This window comes from Ciona robusta, unplaced genomic scaffold (assembly GCF_009617815.1).
Source record: "Ciona robusta unplaced genomic scaffold, ASM961781v2 AP042747.1".
Taxonomy (NCBI): Eukaryota; Metazoa; Chordata; class Ascidiacea; order Phlebobranchia; family Cionidae; genus Ciona; species Ciona robusta.
The window spans coordinates 20,693-42,023 of NW_028323126.1; the positions used below are offsets into that span (position 1 = coordinate 20,693).

General features: G+C 35.5%; 2 protein-coding genes and 2 pseudogenes across 2 annotated transcripts; 2 read left to right on the top strand and 2 right to left on the bottom strand.

Moving 5' to 3' along the window:
• Window positions 1-5,145: 5,145 nt before the first annotated feature.
• LOC149723497 (uncharacterized) lies at window positions 5,146-5,781 on the bottom strand. Its single transcript, XM_089893578.1, has one exon. The coding sequence runs from the start codon at window positions 5,779-5,781 to the stop codon at window positions 5,146-5,148; it is 636 nt and encodes a 211-aa protein (XP_089749704.1).
• Window positions 5,782-7,524: 1,743 nt separating this feature from the next.
• LOC149723498 (protein ZBED8L-like) lies at window positions 7,525-10,584 on the top strand (annotated as a pseudogene).
• Window positions 10,585-18,991: 8,407 nt separating this feature from the next.
• On the bottom strand, window positions 18,992-19,465 carry LOC149723499 (uncharacterized). The gene has a single exon (XM_089893577.1). It carries the CDS (start codon window positions 19,463-19,465, stop codon window positions 18,992-18,994), a length of 474 nt encoding a protein of 157 aa, XP_089749703.1.
• Window positions 19,466-19,590: 125 nt separating this feature from the next.
• On the top strand, window positions 19,591-21,326 carry LOC149723500 (uncharacterized; annotated as a pseudogene).
• The last annotated feature ends 5 nt before the right edge of the window (window positions 21,327-21,331 follow it).

Here is a 21,331-nt window from a genome sequence, read left to right on the forward strand (position 1 = left end):
AAAAATTGTTGTAAAAAGTAATGTTAACAATTTTTTTTTAATAAAATTTAATTTTTTTATTGTTTAAAACAAGTAACTGTACAGTTTTAATAAAAATATTTTTTTTGGAATTCCTTTGAAAAACATGAAAAAATTGATTTTTTTTTGTTTTTATGCATAAAAATTGTAGTTGTACTGTAATAAACTTAAAATTTTTTTGAAAAATTTTTGCAAAAAAAAAAAATTGTTGTAAAAAGTAATGTTAAAAATTTTTTTTTAATAAAATTTAATTTTTTTATTGTTTAAAACAAGTAACTGTACAGTTTTAATTAAAACATTTTTTTGAATTCCTTTGGGAAACATGAAAAACTTGATTTTTTTTGTTTTTTTGCCTGAAAATTGTAGTTGTACCGTTATAAACTTAAATTTTTTTAAAAAAATTTGCAAAAAAAATTGTTGTAAAAAGTAATGTTAAAAAGTTTTTTTTCAATAAAATTTCATTTTTTTATTGTTTAAAACAAGTAACTGTACAGTTTTATTTAAAACATTTTTTTGAATTCCTTTAAGAAACATGAAAAAATTGATTTTTTTTGTTTTTTTTGCATAAAAATTGTAGTTGTACCGTTACAAACTTAAATTTTTTTGAAAAAATTTTGCAAACAAAAAAATTGTTGTAAAAAGTAATGTTAAAAAATTTTTTTTAATAAAATTTAATTTTTTTTATTGTTTAAAACAAGTAACTGTACAGTTTTAATTAAAACATTTTTTTTAATTTCTTTTTGTAACATGAAAAAATTGATTTTTTTATGTTTTTTTGCATAAAAATTGTAGTTGTACCGTTATAAACTTAAAATTTTTTTGAATTCAAAAAAAATGTTTTAAATAAAACTGTACAGTTACTTGTTTTAAGCAATAGAAATTAAAATTTGATTAAAAAAAAATTTTAACATTAGTTTTAACAACAATTTTTTTTGCAAAAAAATTTAGGAAAAAATTTAAGTTCAAAACAGTACAATTACTTTATTTATTCAAAAAAAAACAAAAAAAAACAATTTGTTCATGTTTTCCAAAAGAATTCAAAAAATGTTTTAATTCAAACTGTACAGTTAATTGTTTTAAGCAATAAAAAAATTAAAATATATTTTTAAAAAAAATTTAACATTAGTTTTTTCAACAATTTTTTTGCAAAATAATTTCGAAAAGATATAAATTTCAGAACAGTACAATTACTTTTTTTATGCAAAAATACAAAAAAAATATTTTCATGTTTCCCAGAGAAATTCAAAAAATTGTTTTAATTTAAACTGTACAATTAATTGTTTTAAAGAATAAAAAATCAAAATTTTATTTAAAAGGAATTTTAAACATTAAATTTTTCTTTTTTTAAAAAAATATTTTGAAAAAAAGTTAATTTCAAAACAGTACAACTAGAATTTTTATGCAAAAAAAACACAAAAAAATATTTTTTTCATTTTTTCCAAAGGAATTAAAAAAAATGTTTTAATTGACACTGTACAGTTACTTGTTTTAAAGAGTCTGGACCACGCTCATACAAGATGGGTTTAAATGAAAATTTACACTTAATAAATATTATCTGTGGTATTTTTTTGTGAAAAAAATATTTAGTTTAGCCAAAAAAACATTTTAAAAAGTTCCAAAAAAATCGCTTATTGTTGCGTCACTCGCGGGCACTATGACGTAAATTACGACACGATCTTTTCTAATCGATCAGCTGATTTAGGCTTTGCTGTTTGCAGCAAAACAGAGTGTACCGTCGACATAGCATTTTCTGTTACTTTTAAATTAAGAAATATGTGTAGGTATTGTCGTGGCCTGATTTTAGTTTAAAATTAATATTTTTTAAAATTGTTTGTAAGTGTATTACAGTATTACACTATTTAAATTTGCCAGTTAACAATAATGTCAAAGTGTCAGTGTGTGATGTATAGTCAGGTAGAAGTATTTCATCTCATGAAATGACATAAGTGAAGATCCTAGTCTGCTAGCAATAGGTATTGAGCCTTTCCAGTTTGAACCTGTACTTCCTGCAAGTGTTGGGGAAGTAGAAAGGCCAAGACCAAAGAGCAAATCAACAACACAATTTGGTGGGTTGACCAAGAATAGCATTTATTAAAAAAATGTGACATTTAATAAGTCAGTTGGTTAATGCGTTGCACTGTCTTTTTTCCTGAATTTGTTGAAATTTGTGTAAACAGATATGTGTTGCAAATATGATATTCTTGACTGAGACCTGAGCATGGAATACAAGTTTAGTGAAATCAATTTACTCCAGTATAGTAATTATTGTTGGCCTTCTTACCAAAAAGTTGGTCAATCACATGTTTATGGGGTTTATTTTGTTTAGACAGTACCGCTACACAGCTGATCAGAACTTTGTTCGATAGGTACGGGAATAACTGAAAAAGGGAAACAGAAAGGTTCAACATTATAGTGACAGTTCAACAACATTTGCAAGAATATTTCTTCATTCAGTTTTGAATAGTCTTGTTTCATACAAAATGTGATTCATGCAAGAGTTATATTGTTTTAAATTAAGTACATTCAACATTACTAGAAATACATATTTAAGTATTGAATTATTTTCATTCTTTTGAATAAAGAATGCTTGTACCAGATGGTGGATCTGTTTTTCTGCGGTCTCCAAATACATGTTGCTTACTTGATCCGAACAAGTTTCCTTGCATATATTAATGAGAACGTATCATAGTAAAGCGATCTGAAGTAAAATGTGCACTACAAATATGAGATGACCAGCATACCAATGTAATGTTGCTTGCTTTTTTCTAAGCCCCACTCTTCCTTTTGAAAATGAAAACACACACACACTTATCGCTTTACAGTCATTCTTGTCTTGCTATTTTAAACACAGCACCTATCAGGCATGATTACTCAGCTTATGGTAAACTCCTATATGGTAATTTTAAATAGAGATATAAATATAGTCTATGCCATATAGGGAAAAACAAAAAGAATTTCAAATCTGAACTCTAGAAAGTCACAAAAACTAATTCTCCACTAAGCTTGGAAGGCTATTTTGTGTGGTTATACACTAATCCCTAGGAAATAACTTCCAATAAGTTGCTGAAGCCATAAGTATTGTTAATACCTTAAAAAACGTTTTAATTTGCTTATCTATCAAAACTGCACCAATAAACGATAAACCGCTGATAGGCCGGGTTTTCCCCATAACCGAAATATTGCATTGTGACGTCACAGTGCCCGCGAGTGACGTTTTTTACTACTTTGAAATATGATTTTTTAAACGTTCATAACTCTTAAATTAATGCGAATTTTTACAAACTACTGTTAATTTAGCATCAGTAGACATAAAACTTTATTCTGATGCAAAAAAACTGCGCAACCATGAGAACCGTGAGCCGGACTCTTTAAGCAATAAAAAATTAAAATCTTATAAAAAAAAAAATTTTTCACATTAGTTTTTACAACAATTTTTTTTTTTTAGAAAAAAAATTTTAAAAATATTTTTAAGTTTGAAACAGTACAACTAGAATTTTTATGCAAAAAAACAGAAATAAATCATTTTTTGTTCATGTTTCCCAAAGGAATTCAAAAAAATTTTTAATTAAAACTGTACAGTTACTTGTTCTAGGCAATAAAAAATTAAAATTTTATAAAAAAAATTTATTATTAGTTTTTTCAACAATTTTTATTTTTTTTTGCAAAAATTTTATTTTTTAATTTTAAGTTTAAAACAGTACAACTAGAATTTTTATGAAAAAAAAACAAAAACAATGTTTCCCATGAAAAATAATAACTGTAAAAAAGATCACTTATTTCATGTTTCCCAAAGGAATTCAAAAAATGATTTAATTAAAACTGTGCAGTTACTTGTTTTAAACAATAAAAAAATTAAATTTTATTAAAAAAAAAAATTTTAACATTGCTTTTTACAACAATTTTTTTTTTTTGCAAAATTTTTTTAAAAAAATTTTAAGTTTATAACGGTACAACTAAAATTTTTATGCAAAAAAACAAAAAAAAATCAATTTTTTCATGTTTCCCAAAGGAATTCAAAAAAATGTTTTAATTAAAACTGTACAGTTACTTGTTTTAAGCAATAAAATTAAAATTTTAATAAAAAAAAATTTTAACATTGGTTTTTACAACAATTTTTGTTTAAAAAAAACAAAACAGTACAATTACTTTATTTATTCAAAAAAACAAAAAAAAATCAATTTGTTCAAAACTGTTTTAATTCAAACTGTACAGTTAACTGTTTTAAGCAATAAAAAAATTAAAATTTTATTAAAAAAAAATTTTATCTTTAATTTTAACTGGAATTTTTTTTTTTTTGCAAAACAATTTAAGTTTAAATCAGTGCAACTACAATTTTTATGCAAAAAAAAACAAAAAAATCATTTTTTTCATGTTTCCCAAAGAAATTAAAAAAAAAATATTTTAATTAAAACTGTACAGTTCCTTGCTATAAGCAATAAAAATTAAAATATTACTAAAGAAAATTTTTAACATTAGTTTTTACAACAATTTTCCTTTTTTTGCAAAAAATTAAAGTTCAAAGCAGTACAATTGCTTTTTCATTAAAAAAAAAAATCAATTTTTCATGTTTTCCAAATGAATTTAAAAAAATGTTTTATTTAAAATTGTGCAGTTAATTGTTTTAAGCAAGAAAAATTATTTTTTTTTTGATAAAAAAATTTTTACATTAGTTTTTACAACAATTTTTGTTTTGCAAAATAATTTCTTTCAAAAAGAAATTAAAAAAAATGTTTTAATTAAAACTGTACAGTTGCTTGTTCTAGGTGAAGCGTTGGGTGATCGTGTTTATCAATTTGTTCTTTTTATTTAAAAACTAAAAAGTAAATAGATATTGCAACACAAACACGCGTTGCGAGTAATAGTACGTTCTATCACGTCGCCTGAACCAAATGGGACTGCAGAGAACAGTCGATGAACTAACGGTGAACGAAAAGTCAAGGTTACAGGAAAAAGCGCACACGTGGGTTTACCGAGTCGTGACGGTATAAATCACGGAAAACAATAGCGGGGACGGATTGAGAACGAATAAAGAACATAGTTAAATTGATTATAAATGAAACACCACAGAACTCCCCCCCCCCCAGTGAGTCGGGGAACGAAGAAAAATACAAAACAAACACTATACATTTACGAACAGTTATAAGAAGTAAAATGTTTGGGAAACCTCACAACTCGCCCAGATCGAATTACAACAACTGGGACGGTGGACTTGGTTACATTGGGTTTTACCGTTACAGGTCCAGGTATTTGTAAAGGTGGTGTGGAATCCGTTGGTAAAACCAGGGAGTTATTTTCATAAAAAGCATGTTTTAGACGGTCGATCGTTATTGTTTGTTTGCGTCCGTTGACTTCCAAGGTGTAATGTTTGTCATTGAGTTTTAAAATTTTATATGGTCCCTTATAGGGTTGTTGCAATGGACGTTTTACGGCATCAACGCGAACAAAACAATATGAACATGAACTTAACATTTTGGGAAAATAAACATGTCGGACCGAATGATCCGAAGTTTTGGTAGCACGTAGTTGACATATGGAACGACGCAATTGCGAAATAAACAAAGTTGGGTCAGTATCGGGAGCATTAACTGAAGAAAAGAATTCACCAGGTAAACATAGCACGGTGCCGTATACCAACTCAGCCGCCGTCGACTTAATGTCCTCTTTAAAGGAGGTACGCAAACCCATAAGAACGAGTGGTAAATTGTCGGACCACCGTTCAGGTGTGCTTTGTGCTTTGAGAGATGCTTTTAATTGTCTGTGCATTCTCTCTACCAGACCGTTCGCTGCTGGATGGTACGCTGTGGTACGAATCCGGGTACTACCTGTAAGCATCATCAATTGTTTGAACAATTCTGATTCGAACTGAGTACCGCGGTCAGTGGTGACGGTTACAGGTGCGCCGAAACGACAAATCCAATTGTTAAAAAATGTTTTAGATCTTTGTGTATGTTGGGCCATACGTAGCGCGAGGTGATGAGTTGTCGCGTTGCCTTGACTCCAGGATGAGACGCTGAGTGAAGATTGTGAAAGATTGTTTTGCGCATGGATCTTGGGACGACTGGTCGATTTCTTTGGTGGAAGTGTCACATGTTAATTTTAATATGCTTGCTGGTAAAGGAATGTCGACAATGTTGAGAGAAGTGACGTTTTGATTCTTAGGATGTTGTATTTCTTTATCCAGTAATTGCAATTTTGCCATCTCCTGAAAATTAATAATGGGGTCATGCGATTGCACGGCGTGAACATTTGGTCGAGACAATACGTCTGCAACAACGTTTTGTTCTCCCTTTATGTGTTGGATGTCGTTAGTGAATTGCGAGATTATGTCCAAATGTCGCGTTTGACGTGGAGAATAGCGTTCAGGTTTGGCAAATAAAGCCTGAGTTAACGGTTTGTGGTCGGTGTACACGGTGAAGTCTCGTCCCTCCAATAAATGACGAAAATGTATGATGGCAGAATAAATGGCAAACGGTTTGTGGTCGGTGTACACGGTGAAGTCTCGTCCCTCCAATAAATGACGAAAATGTATGATGGCAGAATAAATGGCAAGTAATTCCCTGTCGAACGTGCTGTAGCGGGATTCGGTGTCCGACAGCTTCCGAGAGAAAAAAACTTATTTGTTGCCATTGATTTTAAATATGTTGTTGTTTTGACGCGCTAAATTTGACGCGTCAACCATTAAGCTTATCTGCACCCCTGGTCTCAGATGATTTAGTAGAGTTGCAGATCCCAATGCTTGTTTTACTCTGTCGAACGCCGCTAGTGTGGTATCATCCCAGTTTAGCTGCGTTTTGTCTGATGAAGTCGCTTTTCCCTTGGCTGACGTTGTTTTCAGCATGTTGTTCAGTGGAGCCACCAAGTGTGCGCAGTTTGTGATGAAACGGTGGTAAAAATTGACCATGCCTAAAAATCGTTGCAGTTGTTTTTTAGAGGATGGACATGGAAATTGTGTGATTGCCTCCACCTTTTTCTGTAAAGCTTTTTGATTGTCTGGAATTGGCAGAGTTAATAAAGTCTGTATACGTTCCAGATCGGGTTTTAGCGTGCCGTTTGGATATACGGTAACCCAGGAGGTGTCGGTAGAGTATGTGCACTTGCTATCGTTAAATGTGAGGTTGCACTTCTCAGCGGTCTCCAAGAACTTCCGAAAATTTATATCATGTTCTTGCTGAGTTTTTCCACAAACAGTTATATTATCCAAGTACGCATAGGTCCCACTGTAGCCATTTTTCTCTATGATGTCATTATTTATACGTTGAAAACACGGCACGGCGTTTCGCAACTATCCAAGTACGCATAGGTCCCACTGTAGCCATTTTTCTCTATGATGTCATTATTTATACGTTAAAAACACGGCACGGCGTTTCGCAACTCAAAAGGCAATCTTCTGAAATGGTACAATTTCCCGTCCGCTTCGAAAGCTGTGTAAGTTCTCGATTTTAACGGTAGTTCGACATGGTGATATGCACTTTTTAAGAGTTGAGTATACGCATGGCCTACTCAATACACGGCCTAGGAATACACCGAAACTGCTCAGAAAATAGGGCCTATTGACGCGAATAATGCCCATTATAATACATTGTTACGTCACGGTTATATGAATGGATTTTGCTGTCTGGCTGTAGTTTTTGCATCAAACAACAGTTTATTTACCATTCCCGGTTAAATTACCTTATTTTTCGGGTTATTTTGTCAACATCTTATATTTTTTAAAAATGTTTAAGCATAACTGAACAGATAGGAGTTACTTTTAACCACGTGCGGCATACAAGTAAGTTTTACCGACAGTTTAGTTTGGCTAAGTCGCTGAGTGAAAATAGTATTTGGCTTAAAACAGAAGTTTTTTAAGACAGCCTATGCATATCTAGCAAAACAACACCGCAGTAACAGCAAGTAAGTTAATTGATATGTCCGTTGTGGACTTTTAAAACCGGTCCTTAAAAACGATATAGGGTATTGGATAAAACACAAGCATCAGCCTTTTGTCTCAAGGCGCTTATGCCTTGATCCCGTCCTGCTGCTCATAACTCATTTTCTACCGGAGGTTTTTTTTGTTAAAGCAGGACAGAGGCTCTTCCTCAAAGTCAAAAAATGGGTCATACAGCACATCATAAATTAAGACTGTTTAATACAAACAAACTTACGATAGCCTCCCTTCGTACTTAAGTGTTGTGTCTAACTTTAGACCTTTGTCGCTGTTTAAATTTGACTAGCCTTCCTTCCTGAAGATCTTCTTGCCACTTCTTCATGATCATAACATGCACAGATGGTACCCTTATCCAAATATTTCTATCCAACTACGGAACACCTATTGACCATGCTTAAATAGCTTGCTTAATAATTCTGGTGGCTTACAATTTAATCTAAATAAAATTATAAAGGTGTGCTGCATTATAAAACTTGCCAAATGCCTGTCTACTAAATTAAATATAATCAAAACGTAGGTTTTCTGTGTTGGTAAACTGAATCTGATTGCTCGTCTCTCTTTATGCTTAATAAACTGATATTTATATACTAATAAACCTTTTGCGCCACTTTGTAGGTCTGGTATGATTTTAACTAAACAAGCAAATATCCCGTCGACACGTTCTGTGATAAACTGTAAGTTAAAACAACCTAGAACTGGTATTGAACCTACCAACAACTAGGTCTGGTATGTTTAACTAAACAAGCAAATATCCCGGCGACACGTTCTGTGATAAACTGTAAGTTAAAACAACCTAGAACTGGTATTGAACCTACCAACAACTGCAAACTGCATTCAAAATGATGGAAATCCATTCATAAATCCGTGACGTAACAATGTATTATAAATGAGCATTATTCGCGTCAATAGGCCTCTTATAGTCTGAGCAGTTTCGGTATATTCCTAGGCCGTGTATTGAGTAGACCATGCACGGAGGTGCGCTGGCTTTCAAGAGGAAATATGACAAGACAAATCTTTGAATTGAAGAATGAGTTGCTTGTATTTTGCAAACAAAAAAATTCGGATTTTCAAAACGATTTGGAAAATAAGGAATTCAAATCGAAGTTGGCTTATTTGTCAGATATTTTTGAAACTCTATTGTCGGATATTTTTGAATCTCTTAACAACATGAACTTGTTTTTCTAAGGACCAAACAGCTCTGTTTTAGATTTTCCCCCAGGCTAGAAGCATTTATTCGCAAGCTGGACATCTGGATGAAAAACATGGATTATCGGAAATACGGAATGTTCAGACTTCTTGTTCAGACTTCTAACATCTCTTCAAAGTCAACCCAGCGACAAATTATGTCATCTGCAACAGCGCTCAAAAGTGAATTAATGCATTATTTTCGGGACATGACATGCTGCGCATACATCACAAATCCTTTCCTTGTTGTCCCATCACTTCTACCTGTAGGAACGGGAGAGCAAGAGGATATCATTGACATTCAGTCTGACGAAACAGCTAAAACACTACACAAGGAATCTTCTCCGATAAACGTCTGGCTGAACATGGCTTCTACATACGAGACTTTGGCTGGTAACGCTATTCCACAGCTGTTAGTTTTTCCCAGTACATGGGAGTGTGAGCAGGGCTTTTCTTCCATGATGAGGATCAAAACCAAGAGTCGAAATCGCGAGCAGGGCTTTTCTTTCATGATGAGCATCAAAACCAAGAGTCGAAATCGCCTTGAAGCTCCTGGACACGATTTCCGTTGCGCCGTGAACTGAGTTGCACCCCGCATAGATCTGCTAGCGGCGAAGAAACAATTGCCGCCATCACATTAAATTTTGCTTTGTTAGGGTGTGTGTTGTAACTGTTCATGGATAATTAAATCAGCTCCAGTAGAACTCCTATCTTAAATACCCCGCATAGATCTGCTAGTGGCGAAGAAACAATTGCCGCCATCACATTAAATTTTGCTTTGTTAGTGTGTGTTGTAACTATTCATGGATAATTAAATCAGCTCCCGTAGTACTCCAAGAAACAATTGCCGCCATCACATTAAATTTTGCTTTGTTAGTGTGTGTTGTAACTATTCATGGATAATTAAATCAGCTCCCGTAGTACTCCTATCTTAAATGACTATGTGCTTTTTAAGTTAAGTTGAGATTTTTGATAGAGTTTTGGTACGTATCAAGGTCATAAAACCTTGAAGCGGTACGCGGTAAGAACAATGTTGAGAACCACTGGTTTAAACTAATGGATGGTGCAAATCTAAACACAAGTAAGCGTCAATTAGCACTTACCTTGGGTGAAGATTTAAAATTCCAGGTGAAGATTTAAAAATTCAAGACAATGAAATCTGCATTAAAGAGAGTTTTTGGGAATACAACACCTGCGGAAGCAACTCCCAATACACCAGTCGACTAATGGAAAGAAGGAAGACTGGAATGAAGAAAGAAACAACACCGAAAAAGATGAAACTACGAAACAAGTTCGGCTACATCACCCGATGTGCAATATGCGACTCAAAAATGCATTGGGCCCCAACATGTCCGCACAGAGAGCAAGTCATGTCTACGGAAATGGAGCCGCAAAATGTCGCCATCACTCTACAGATGAATAATGAGAAGATGGAGGTATTATCAAATGAAGCTGATGGACATGCTGTTGTTGATGCAGCTTGTACGCAGCTTGTACAAAGACGGTATGTGGACAAAACCTAAATGAAACTGCTTTTGTTTTTGGGGATGGTAGAAAGGTTTTTTCCCATAAAGCAGCACGTATACCAGCTTGCATTGCGGGTGGTAAATGCACAATTGATACTGAAGTTGTTGCCGGAAACATTCCTCTACTTTTTAGCAAAACTTCCCTAAAGAAAGCAGAAACTCAAATTGATTTAAAAAACGATAAAGTCAAAAAATCAAGTTAAAATTATTCAAGTAAAACTGCTTTTTGTTTTTGGTGATGGTAGAAAGGTTTTTTCCCATAAAGCAGCAACACGTATACCAGCTTGCATTGCGGGTTTTAAATGTACAATTGATACTGAAGTTGTTGCCGGAAACATTCAGCAAAACTTCCCTAAAGAAAGCAGAAACTCAAATTGATTTAAAAAACGATAAAGTCAAAATGTTTGGGCATGATGTAAAGGTTATAATTACAGGAAGTGGACATTATTGTGTTGGTATTTATTCAGGTCAACCTGTAAGAAGTAAAGAGTATGTGAACTTATTACTTCTTGATGAACATCAATCAACTCAACTGAATCTTTAAAGTAAACCTTCATAAAATTACATAAACAATTCGATTGAAAACTTGAATAGACTTTTGCAAAGAGCCGGTATGTTACCTTCAAAGTATCACGAAATAATTGCGGATGTCGTATCTAACTGTAGTGTGTGTAAGGTGCACAAAAAAGGAAATTTGTAAGTTTATCATGGAGTGAAAACTGTAAGTTTATCATGTATGTTACCTTCAAAGTATCACGAAATAATTGCGGATGTCGTATCTAACTGTAGTGTGTGTAAGGTGCACAAAAAAGGAAATTTGTAAGTTTATCATGGAGTGAAAACTGTAAGTTTATCATGGAGTAAAAACTTTAATGGTTGTGTTTCTATGGATTTACATCAGTTAGAACCCAATTTGTGGTATTTTCATATTATTGATATGTTTAGTCGTTTTAATGCATGTATTATTACTTCCAAAATGTCCAGTGTTATCGTTAAATGTTTCTTAAAAAACTGAGTAAGTCTTTTTGGGGCACCACAAAGAGTATTAACTGGTAATGGGCGTGAATTTGACAATTCTGAGTTTCGTGAATTGTGTAGAAAATTTAATATTTCTGTTTTAATTACTCTTGCGTACTCTCCGTGGAGTAATGGTGTACGTGAAAGACAAAATGTGTAGAAAATTTAATATTTCTGTTTTAATTACTCTTGCGTACTCCCCGTGGAGTAATGGTGTACGTGAAAGACAAAATCATTATCCGTAAAGTCAAATATGACGAAAGTTGTGACTGGACAACAGCCGTAGTCTTGGGCTTTCAGTGCAAAGGATGCACGGATTAACCATACCGGTTATAGTCCGTCTCAACTAGTTTTTGGTTAAAATATTTCCTTGCCCTCTGTGTTATCGTTAAATGTTTCTTAAAAACTGAGTAGGTCTTTTTGGGGCACCACAAAGAGTATTAACTGATAATGGGCGTGAATTTGACAATTCTGAGTTTCGTGAATTGTGTAGAAAATTTAATATTTCTGTTTTAATTACTCTTGCGTACTCTCCGTGGAGTAATGGTGTACGTGAAAGACAAAATCATTATCCGTAAAGTCAAATATGACGAAAGTTGTGACTGGACAACAGCCGAGTCTTGGGCTTTCAGTGCAAAGGATGCACGGATTAACCATACCGGTTATAGTCCGTCTCAACTAGTTTTTGGTTAAAATATTTCCTTGCCCTCTGTGCTTCTTGATAACAGCCCCAATCCAAGTGAACCAACAGAAGACAGAGACCTAACAATGCATTTAAATGCACTACACGCAGCTAGAAGAGCTTACATGGCAGGAGACATCGGACAAGATCAAGCGAGCTCTTAGAAAACAAACCAGAAGGACCAGAGAATATTATTTAGTCGGTCAACTGGTCTACTACAAAAGAAATTAGTCGAGAATTTGGAGAGGACCAGCAAAGGTTTTGGTGCAAGATGGCCCCTGTTGTTTTTCTGCTGCACGGTGGTCAGTTCCTCCGTGTCCATGTGTGTAGACTTGAACTTGCCAATGAAGAAAGGTCCTTAAATATGAATGGGGGGAATCAAAACAAGCCGGTTACACAAGACACACACGAGGACTCGTGTTCAGAGTCCGATTATGAGATTTCTTCCCCATCGAGGGACAATTTATCAGAAGAACCTCATTATGAAATAAGGGATTCCTCTGATGAAGGTCTGAGAAGTGCAATTTTACCTCCTGCTCCTTCTAAGAATCCTCCCAGGCTAAATATAGCAAAACTAAACTAACAGCAAGTTCTTTCGTTTAAAAAGGAGTTCAACACACTGCAACTGTTTTAAGCCGTGCAGGAAAAGCAACGGGTAAATAAAACCTGTTATAATATTCTTTATGAATACCTCCTGAATTATAAAGGGGCAAGACTTGGGTAGATTTCAATAAAATGGAAAATGTTACTAGTGGGACTCTTACCAATACAGAGAATGTTGAAACCAGAGTGACAGAAGAAGTGTTTCAAATCAATGATGTTTCTTTTGATCAAGCAAAAAAGGCAGAACTAAATTCTTGGAAAGAAAACAAAGTTTATACTGAAGTCCCAATTTCCGAATTTAAATGCAAAATCATCTCCATACGATCGCTGTATACGTTAAAAGATGTCAATGGTTCTGTTAAGCCTGTTGGTTAAAGGGTATCAGAAGAGTGTACTAAGAATTTGGAAAAGGACTCGCCAACCTTTTGCAAAAACTCTCTTCGTAGCATTGATATCAAGACTGCGTTTCTTCAAGGTGAAAGCATGGATCGGAATATTTACCTTCGTCCTCCGAGTGAAGCAAATTGTAAAGATGGTGTGTTATAGAAGCTGGAAAAGTGTGTTGGTTTAGCGTGTAGCGATCGACGTGTAAAAGCGGTAGGTTTAACTTTAATTCACCCCAAATTTACTGAGATCTTTAGATTGAGCTTGTACCACAGTTAACATATGCCGTGTGTAACCTATTGTACTTACGTCTTAATCAGTAAGCGGTGTCACAATTTCCTGTTCGTGTGTGTATGTTAGGAAACGCCTGTCCACGTCTTACTACGGACCCTTTAATCTCGTGGACAGGCGAGTTGGGTGGGTTTCGCAATATCGCCTTTTTTCTTCTGTGTGTCTCTGCCACGTAGTGGAGCTTGTTTTAAGGACCTGTTTTGTATGAATCGCACTCTTTCTCGCCTTATCTTCGTTGTGTGACCATTCGAGTTGGGTGGGTTTCGCAATATCGCCTTTTTTCTTCTGTGTGTTTCTGCCACGTCGTGGAGCTTGTTTTAAGGACCTGGGGGGACATACTCGTCACAGTGCGTAAAAGTTGTTCGTAAGCGTAACGCACTCCATAGTCTACGCACTCGTAACGCAATCACTCTTCGTTAAAAAAATCGGGATACTCGTAAAGCCGGGTGCACACTGCCAAACGATACGATAACGATAGGGAAATCCCCAAACCTTAACCGACTGCTCCCTGATGCGTTGAACCGACGTTTACGATTGTTAACGATGGACATACACATTGCTTCCGACGGCCAGTTCGCAGTTACGTATTGTGTATTCAAGACCAATGACATCTGATTTATTGGTTTATTGTTTTGAACTGATTATTTTGTACATATTCAGCTTAATATGTCAAACCAGACACTGCTACTTGCAAATAATCCTAACATAACATTTAGTTTTACTTTTTATTTTTGTGTCAAAACACAAGTACTGAAACTAAAAACTGTTTACATATAAAAGTACTGAAAATAAAACAAGTGTACGTATAAAATAAAAGTAACCATACAAAAAACTTTAGGTACAAGTAAAAAAACTACCAACACAGAAAAATAATGAACTATAAAATTCAAACATTTGAAAATCTAAATAACAGGGCTCAAGTATATCAGCATACTGGCAGTGAAAAAGCACCAAGTGGTAATGAAGAAGTAAACAATTAAAGTGCATATAGAATGTTAACAGTTATAATGACTCAGTTGAAACTGGCGCAATGTCAGCACTCAGCATATTTGTAGTTTGCAGTATGTAAACTTCAACAATATTTGATAGTATGCTCCTCAACTCTAGTTGCCACGAATGCTGCAAAATGCAAATTTGTCGAGTGTAGATGGGGTACATACTTTTTCCAGTATATTGCTTGACAATACATTGATCATTTGACTCTGTTTCAAAGAAGGTTTGTTTAAACAGAGTAAAAATAAAGCAACTCATTAGAGTAACTGAGTTACAAAACTACTATCAGTTGATCTCTTTTGTCATTTCTTAAAAGGCTCTGTTTCAGTGGACATAACTGTTTGGTGGCCATCTACTGGCTCTGTATCCAGTAAAAAGGTCATATCATCCTGCAACAGCAGGGCTTTCACATTGAGTAATGTTTGTTGCTGAGCTGTGAGCTTCTTTAATAATTGGAAAATTATCTTTGGTGTTGCAAATGGAGTATGCAAAATCAATTGACACTTGCGAACTGCAATTGACACTTGCGAACTGATATAAATTCTAAATATACCTTTTGTATTTCATGAAGCTCTGTCTTAAAAGTGTAGTTGCTTAAAGTACGGCCAAGTTTCCGGTGCTTTAGAAGCTGATTTACTTGGTACTTCTGTACTTGTTTATGTTTTCGAGCATATGTACTTCTAATATTATTCTATAATTGAACTGCAATTAATTATGGAGACAATTAATACATGCAAAGACTGGTTTAAACAAAACCATTTTTATACCTGTGCTGCCTGTAGCTTCTTAATTTTCATGTACTTTCAGTGTTGTGTATGTTCTTTTTGTCTGGATGATATTGGTTGTACAGTAATGGCAAGCCAGAAATTATATCAATAAATTATCTGTTTACATTGTCATCATCCATATTTTCAAATTACTGTACAGTCTAAAAACACAGTCTACTAGCGAACTGCAATTGACACTTGCGAACTGATATAAATTCTAAATATACCTTTTGTATTTCATGAAGCTCTCTCTTAAAAGTGTAGTTGCTTAAAGTACGGCCAAGTTTCCGGTGCTTTAGAAGCTGATTTACTTGGTACTTCTGTACTTGTTTATGTTTTCGAGCATATGTACTTCTAATATTATTCTATAATTGAACTGCAATTAATTATGGAGACAATTAATACATGCAAAGACTGGTTTAAACAAAACCATTTTTATACCTGTGCTGCCTGTAGCTTCTTAATTTTCATGTACTTTCAGTGTTGTGTATGTTCTTTTTGTCTGGATGATATTGGTTGTACAGTAATGGCAAGCCAGAAATTATATCAATAAATTATCTGTTTACATTGTCATCATCCATATTTTCAAATTACTGTACAGTCTAAAAACACAGTCTACTAGCGAACTGCAATTGACACTTGCGAACTGATATAAATTCTAAATATACCTTTTGTATTTCATGAAGCTGTCTTAAAAGTGTAGTTGCTTAAAGTACGGCCAAGTTTCCGGTGCTTTAGAAGCTGATTTACTTGGTACTTCTGTACTTGTTTATGTTTTCGAGCATATGTACTTCTAATATTATTCTATAATTGAACTGCAATTAATTATGGAGACAATTAATACATGCAAAGACTGGTTTAAACAAAACCATTTTTATACCTGTGCTGTCTGTAGCTTCTTAATTTTCATGTACTTTCAGTGTTGTGTATGTTCTTTTTGTCTGGATGATATTGGTTGTACAGTAATGGCAAGCCAGAAATTATATCAATAAATTATCTGTTTACATTGTCATCATCCATATTTTCAAATTACTGTACAGTCTAAAAACACAGTCAAATCTTATTAACCGACACACTTATTATGTCTGTAAATTGGTTCAATTAAATATATTGCTAATCGACTTTAATAGTAAAGTTTTAGTTTACCTTTTGTTTGTTTGTTTGTTGGAGCATGATTGATATCACTGTAATTTCTTGTTGTACTAAAAACAGCTTCTTACGCTCAATTTTACACTTGTATACGAATTATATTATGCCATATTGGTTCAATTAAATATATTGCTAATCGACTTTAATAGTAAAGTTTTAGTTTACCTTTTGTTTGTTTGTTTGTTGGAGCATGATTGATATCACTGTAATTTCTTGTTGTACTAAAAACAGCTTCTTACGCTCAATTTTACACTGGTATACGAATTATATTATGCCATTGGTGTCTCGCAGTATAAAAAAATAATTCTAGAATAAAATACTACTCTGCTCAGCACTTCTGATAAACACGTGCAGCTTCCAGCTGAATTTATTTCATTACGACGTGCGATACGACACCGATCGAGTAGGATTGAATTCTACTCGATCGGCCCGTCGTACGAAGCACTTCTCGCGTCGGTCGAGTCTCGAAATTTCACTTCTCCACGTATGCTCTGACGCAGTCTGCATTAGCATACGTAACGACCTGTCGGCGTCGGATCAGAAGGCGTTAACGACGCGATAACGACGGCAGGGTGCATTGGGCTTTACAGTGCGTTAGGAGTGCGCAGACAAACGAGGGAAACGTAAGAAAAAAGTAGTTTTGCGTAGGATTTTTGACGTTTTACTATAGTAACGTCACAAGACTCATAATACAGTGTAAAATATTAAAATGGCGGGACGTACAAGATCGGCAAAATGGACTGAGGATGAAATGACAGTATTAGTAAACTCCGTGGAAAAGAATGCAAGAGTAGCATTAGGTTCGTTTTCAGATCGCATTACTTACCAAGATAAAAGAACCTTCTTTGGAAAACGATAACAGCAAACGTAAGTATTGTCATTTGTTGTTGTGTAGCAGCTGTAACTTATGCTGCTTGTGCAGGTTAACGCTGTAACTCTTTCCGAAATTCCACGGAAAGACAAAGATGTCCGAAAAAAGTGGTTTGACCTCAAAACTTCTTCCAAAAAGGTAGTTTCCGCGTGGAAGTTAGAATGCCAAATAAACGGGGGTGGCAAAGTCTGTGTTCCCGAACCCACCGAACGTCACTACAAAATCATCTCAATTATTGGGGATGAAGCCGTAAAGGCATTAAAGGAACCCATAATATGGATTTGTCCAACGGTAAATGTGTTTCATACTGTTATATGAATGTACGAAACGTACTCAAAATATACAATACAAGTGTTTGGACTGAAACATGAACGTTGTTTACTTGGTTTCAGAGGACAGCATCTGCGAAACATTACAACTCTGCACAAGTATGCTTGCAACTCCTGTACCGACGCCTCCTCAACTATTAGAATTGGTTCCCGACTCTCCTCCTGTTGAAATGCCCCTCACATTTACTGAAATGAGCCCGGTCACTACTGCTTCGTATTCGAGGGCCAGTTCATTTGAGATTGAAAGACTTGCTTTAAAAACATGTTAAATTGCCTATACGCTATTCATTTGTTTAGTTTCGTTCTTTATTATTTCTTTATTTCGTTCATTGTGTTTGTGTTTAATAAACTGTTGCAACTGAACGCTCAAAGGGACATTTAGATTACCTAATATCATTGATCACTGTCAATACTGCCGTTACGGTTTATCTAATGAGGTCATTAACTATTAGGGTAACAGAGTCTACGTCATGTCGTGACGACAACATTTTTACGACGCAGAGACACAATAAAAATGACCCCCCCCTACGAAAACAAGCTGTTAGGAGTTATTTGATTTTATTCAAACCTATTTACAACAGCGTTTCGCACATTAACTCCTCCTCTTTCCTATGGAGACGTCATGTTTTCGGAATCCACGCTGCTAACCTCGTCCACCAACAGAGCAGCATTTTCTTGGGTTTCGGGAGGCATTGGAACTCCTCTGCGGCGACAGATATTGTGCAATATACAACATGCCATCGTAATTTGACAAGCCGTCTTAGGAGTGTAACACAGTCTGCCACCAGAGTGATCAATAATTCGCCATCGTTGTTTTAGGATTCCAAATGACCTAAATTCAAGAAATATTTAAGTTTTACATACTTAAAAATTGAACATTTAAAACCTACTTTTCCACCAATGATCGTGTTTTCTTATGCGCGTTGTTGAACCGTTTCTGTGCTCCAGTTGACGGTTTACCAAAAGGTGTCATTAGCCAACTTTTAATGGGTATCCGCTGTCCCCCAAAAAAATTCAGTTGCCTCAAAACGTCGGAATACTCCGCAGTTTTTTAAAATAAAAGAATCGTGTGTGCTTCCCGGCCATCTTGCAACAATATCGCGAAACACGTAATCGGCATCACATATAGCCTGACAAAGAATTATTCGTCAAGACCTATAAATGATTTGAAAAAAAGTAACTCTTACCTGCACATTGATGGAATGAAAACCTTTTCGATTCACGTATAAATGCTCGTTTTGACTCGGAGCTATGATCGGAATATGAGTCCCGTCAATGCAACCAACAACTGACGGGAAATGAGCAAGTTGATAAAACTGTTGCTTGATTTGCATTTGCTCATTTCAGTCTGGCATATTTGCTCATTTCTGTCTGGCATATATATATGATCTTTCGCCATGCCGCACAAACTCTCATGGAATTTTGTAAATACTCGACTGACCCTCGGTTGAGTAACATTAACGTAATCTTTGCTTACATTTTGAAAACTACCTGACGCCAACAATTTTAAGGCAATGAGGACTTCCTGTTCAACACTGAGTGTGGTGGAAATCATTCGTTTTTTCTTCATGTCTTCCCGTACCATATCACATACCTCCAAAATTGCTTCTTCTGACATTCTATATTCCGCAATAAGTTTACTATCTGCCAACAATAGAGGGTTTCGTCTTTCTGGGTACCTCTGTGATGCCCTTGCTCTTACAAAACCAATGTAAGCCGCCATATTTTACCAAATAACACTGTTCGTAGTTTTTTACGCAACCTCCCGACATTGCGCAGAACTACGCACTGTGTTTTTTCCTACGCACAGCAGATAGTCTGACGTGTATACCGATTTTTTTTAGCGCAATGCGTAGGCGGCTACGCATTCGCTCGAGTTTACGCAATGTGACAAGTATGTCCCCCCTGTTTTGTATGAGTCGCCCTCTTTCTCGCCTTATCTTCGTTGTGTGAACACTTCATCGTTGTGTCGTAATAAAGGAGTCCATAAATGTTGGGGAGCTGGGTGCTTAATAAAGGAGTCCATAAGTGTTGGGGAGCTGGGTGGTAGGTCCTAATCGTGACGAGATAGATAAGAAGGTACAAGAAACGAGCACGCGAGGAGAGCATTATCATTGACCACCCCCTACACTGGACACGACCTTCCGAGGACACAACGGTGAAGTACTTTGTATATATTTTGCATGCTAAAATATAGTATTTATATTACTTTATTTGGATTATTTAGTTATTATGGCCCAAATTTTTTCTTTTCTTAAATTCCCTAAATCCAAGTCGATTAAACATTCTACTCCATTAAAATTTGAAGAGCCTTTTACCCTTTTGCCGCAACTTCCCAGTAGAACAAATCCGCTTAGAGATGTGATACTTATGTTAATGGTGATTCTTTTGGTGGCGCACCTTTTGGTAACTTATTACACGCGCGCGAACAACCCACCCAAGTCGGCGAGCATTCCGCGAAACCATCCGGTGCTAGCGCAGACTTAGCCACGTGCGGCACAAGCAACCAACAGTTAGAGAGATTGTCCCATAACGACCTAAAACCTAAACTCCCTACTTTTTGGCTCTTCTCCGTGCGTCTCTGGTTAAGCACGGTTGAAACTATTTTTGGCGCTAACCTCGTTTTTAGTGAGCATATTCGTTTTACGCATGCCATTTCGGCCCTCTCGGTCCTCTGAGCAAGTTAAACGAGTGGGGTATTTTATCATGGACCGTGAAGTTGACTATCCATATACCAGTCTTAAAACGGCGTTACTTAAGCTTTTTATGAGTTTAACGAGGTGCGGCAGAGTTTTAACAAACTTTTTCACGAAACGCGCTTGAACGGTCGGCGGCCGAGTGAACTGTTGAGCGGGATGAAATCTTTGTTGAGCAGCCACCGGTGATTATGGCGTCGTAGCTGAAAGTCTATTAAAAAAATTGTTTGTAGAACGTCTGCCGGACGGCGTTAGACGCACCTTGGGTCTCGAATACGCGCAGTCAAGTTTGAAAACTCTTGCCTCTAAAGCTGAAGACATAATAATGCTACAGTCGCCTAATTCTTTTGCCAGTTCGTCGACCCCCGTAACCGACAGTACTGATACGCCTAATTCAGTTAGTTCTCAGATGCTCATCAACGATAATTTTGAGCGACGTATTCATCGGTTGTCTGACGCGGTTCAATCCTTTGCCAATTTACCCAGTAGCAACTCGCCATCCCGTCAGGATATACCAGCTTTCAGTGGTTCTGGTCAGCGCACTAATATGTTAATTCTCCGTTTCCCATTGGTTCGGTTCCACCCAGTTCTACGGCTCGTTTTCATCCCCGCCCCAGGTTTAATCCCCTCCTCCTCGCTCAAACTCCTGGCAACCCCACCGTTTTGATCAAAATCAGTCTTTTCGTCCGCGGTATCAGGTTAACCGTAATTTTCCTCCGTCGGATCTTTGCATTTATCACGCTCGGTATGGGTCGGACGCTTATAATTGTGTTGAGCCATGCATGCAGTTGGCACGATCGTTCAAAAAACGGGCAAGGTCCTTCACGTGTTCGGTGAAGCGTGTTAATCGGACTTTTAATAAATCGCCATACATTCACCGTCTCTGATAAACG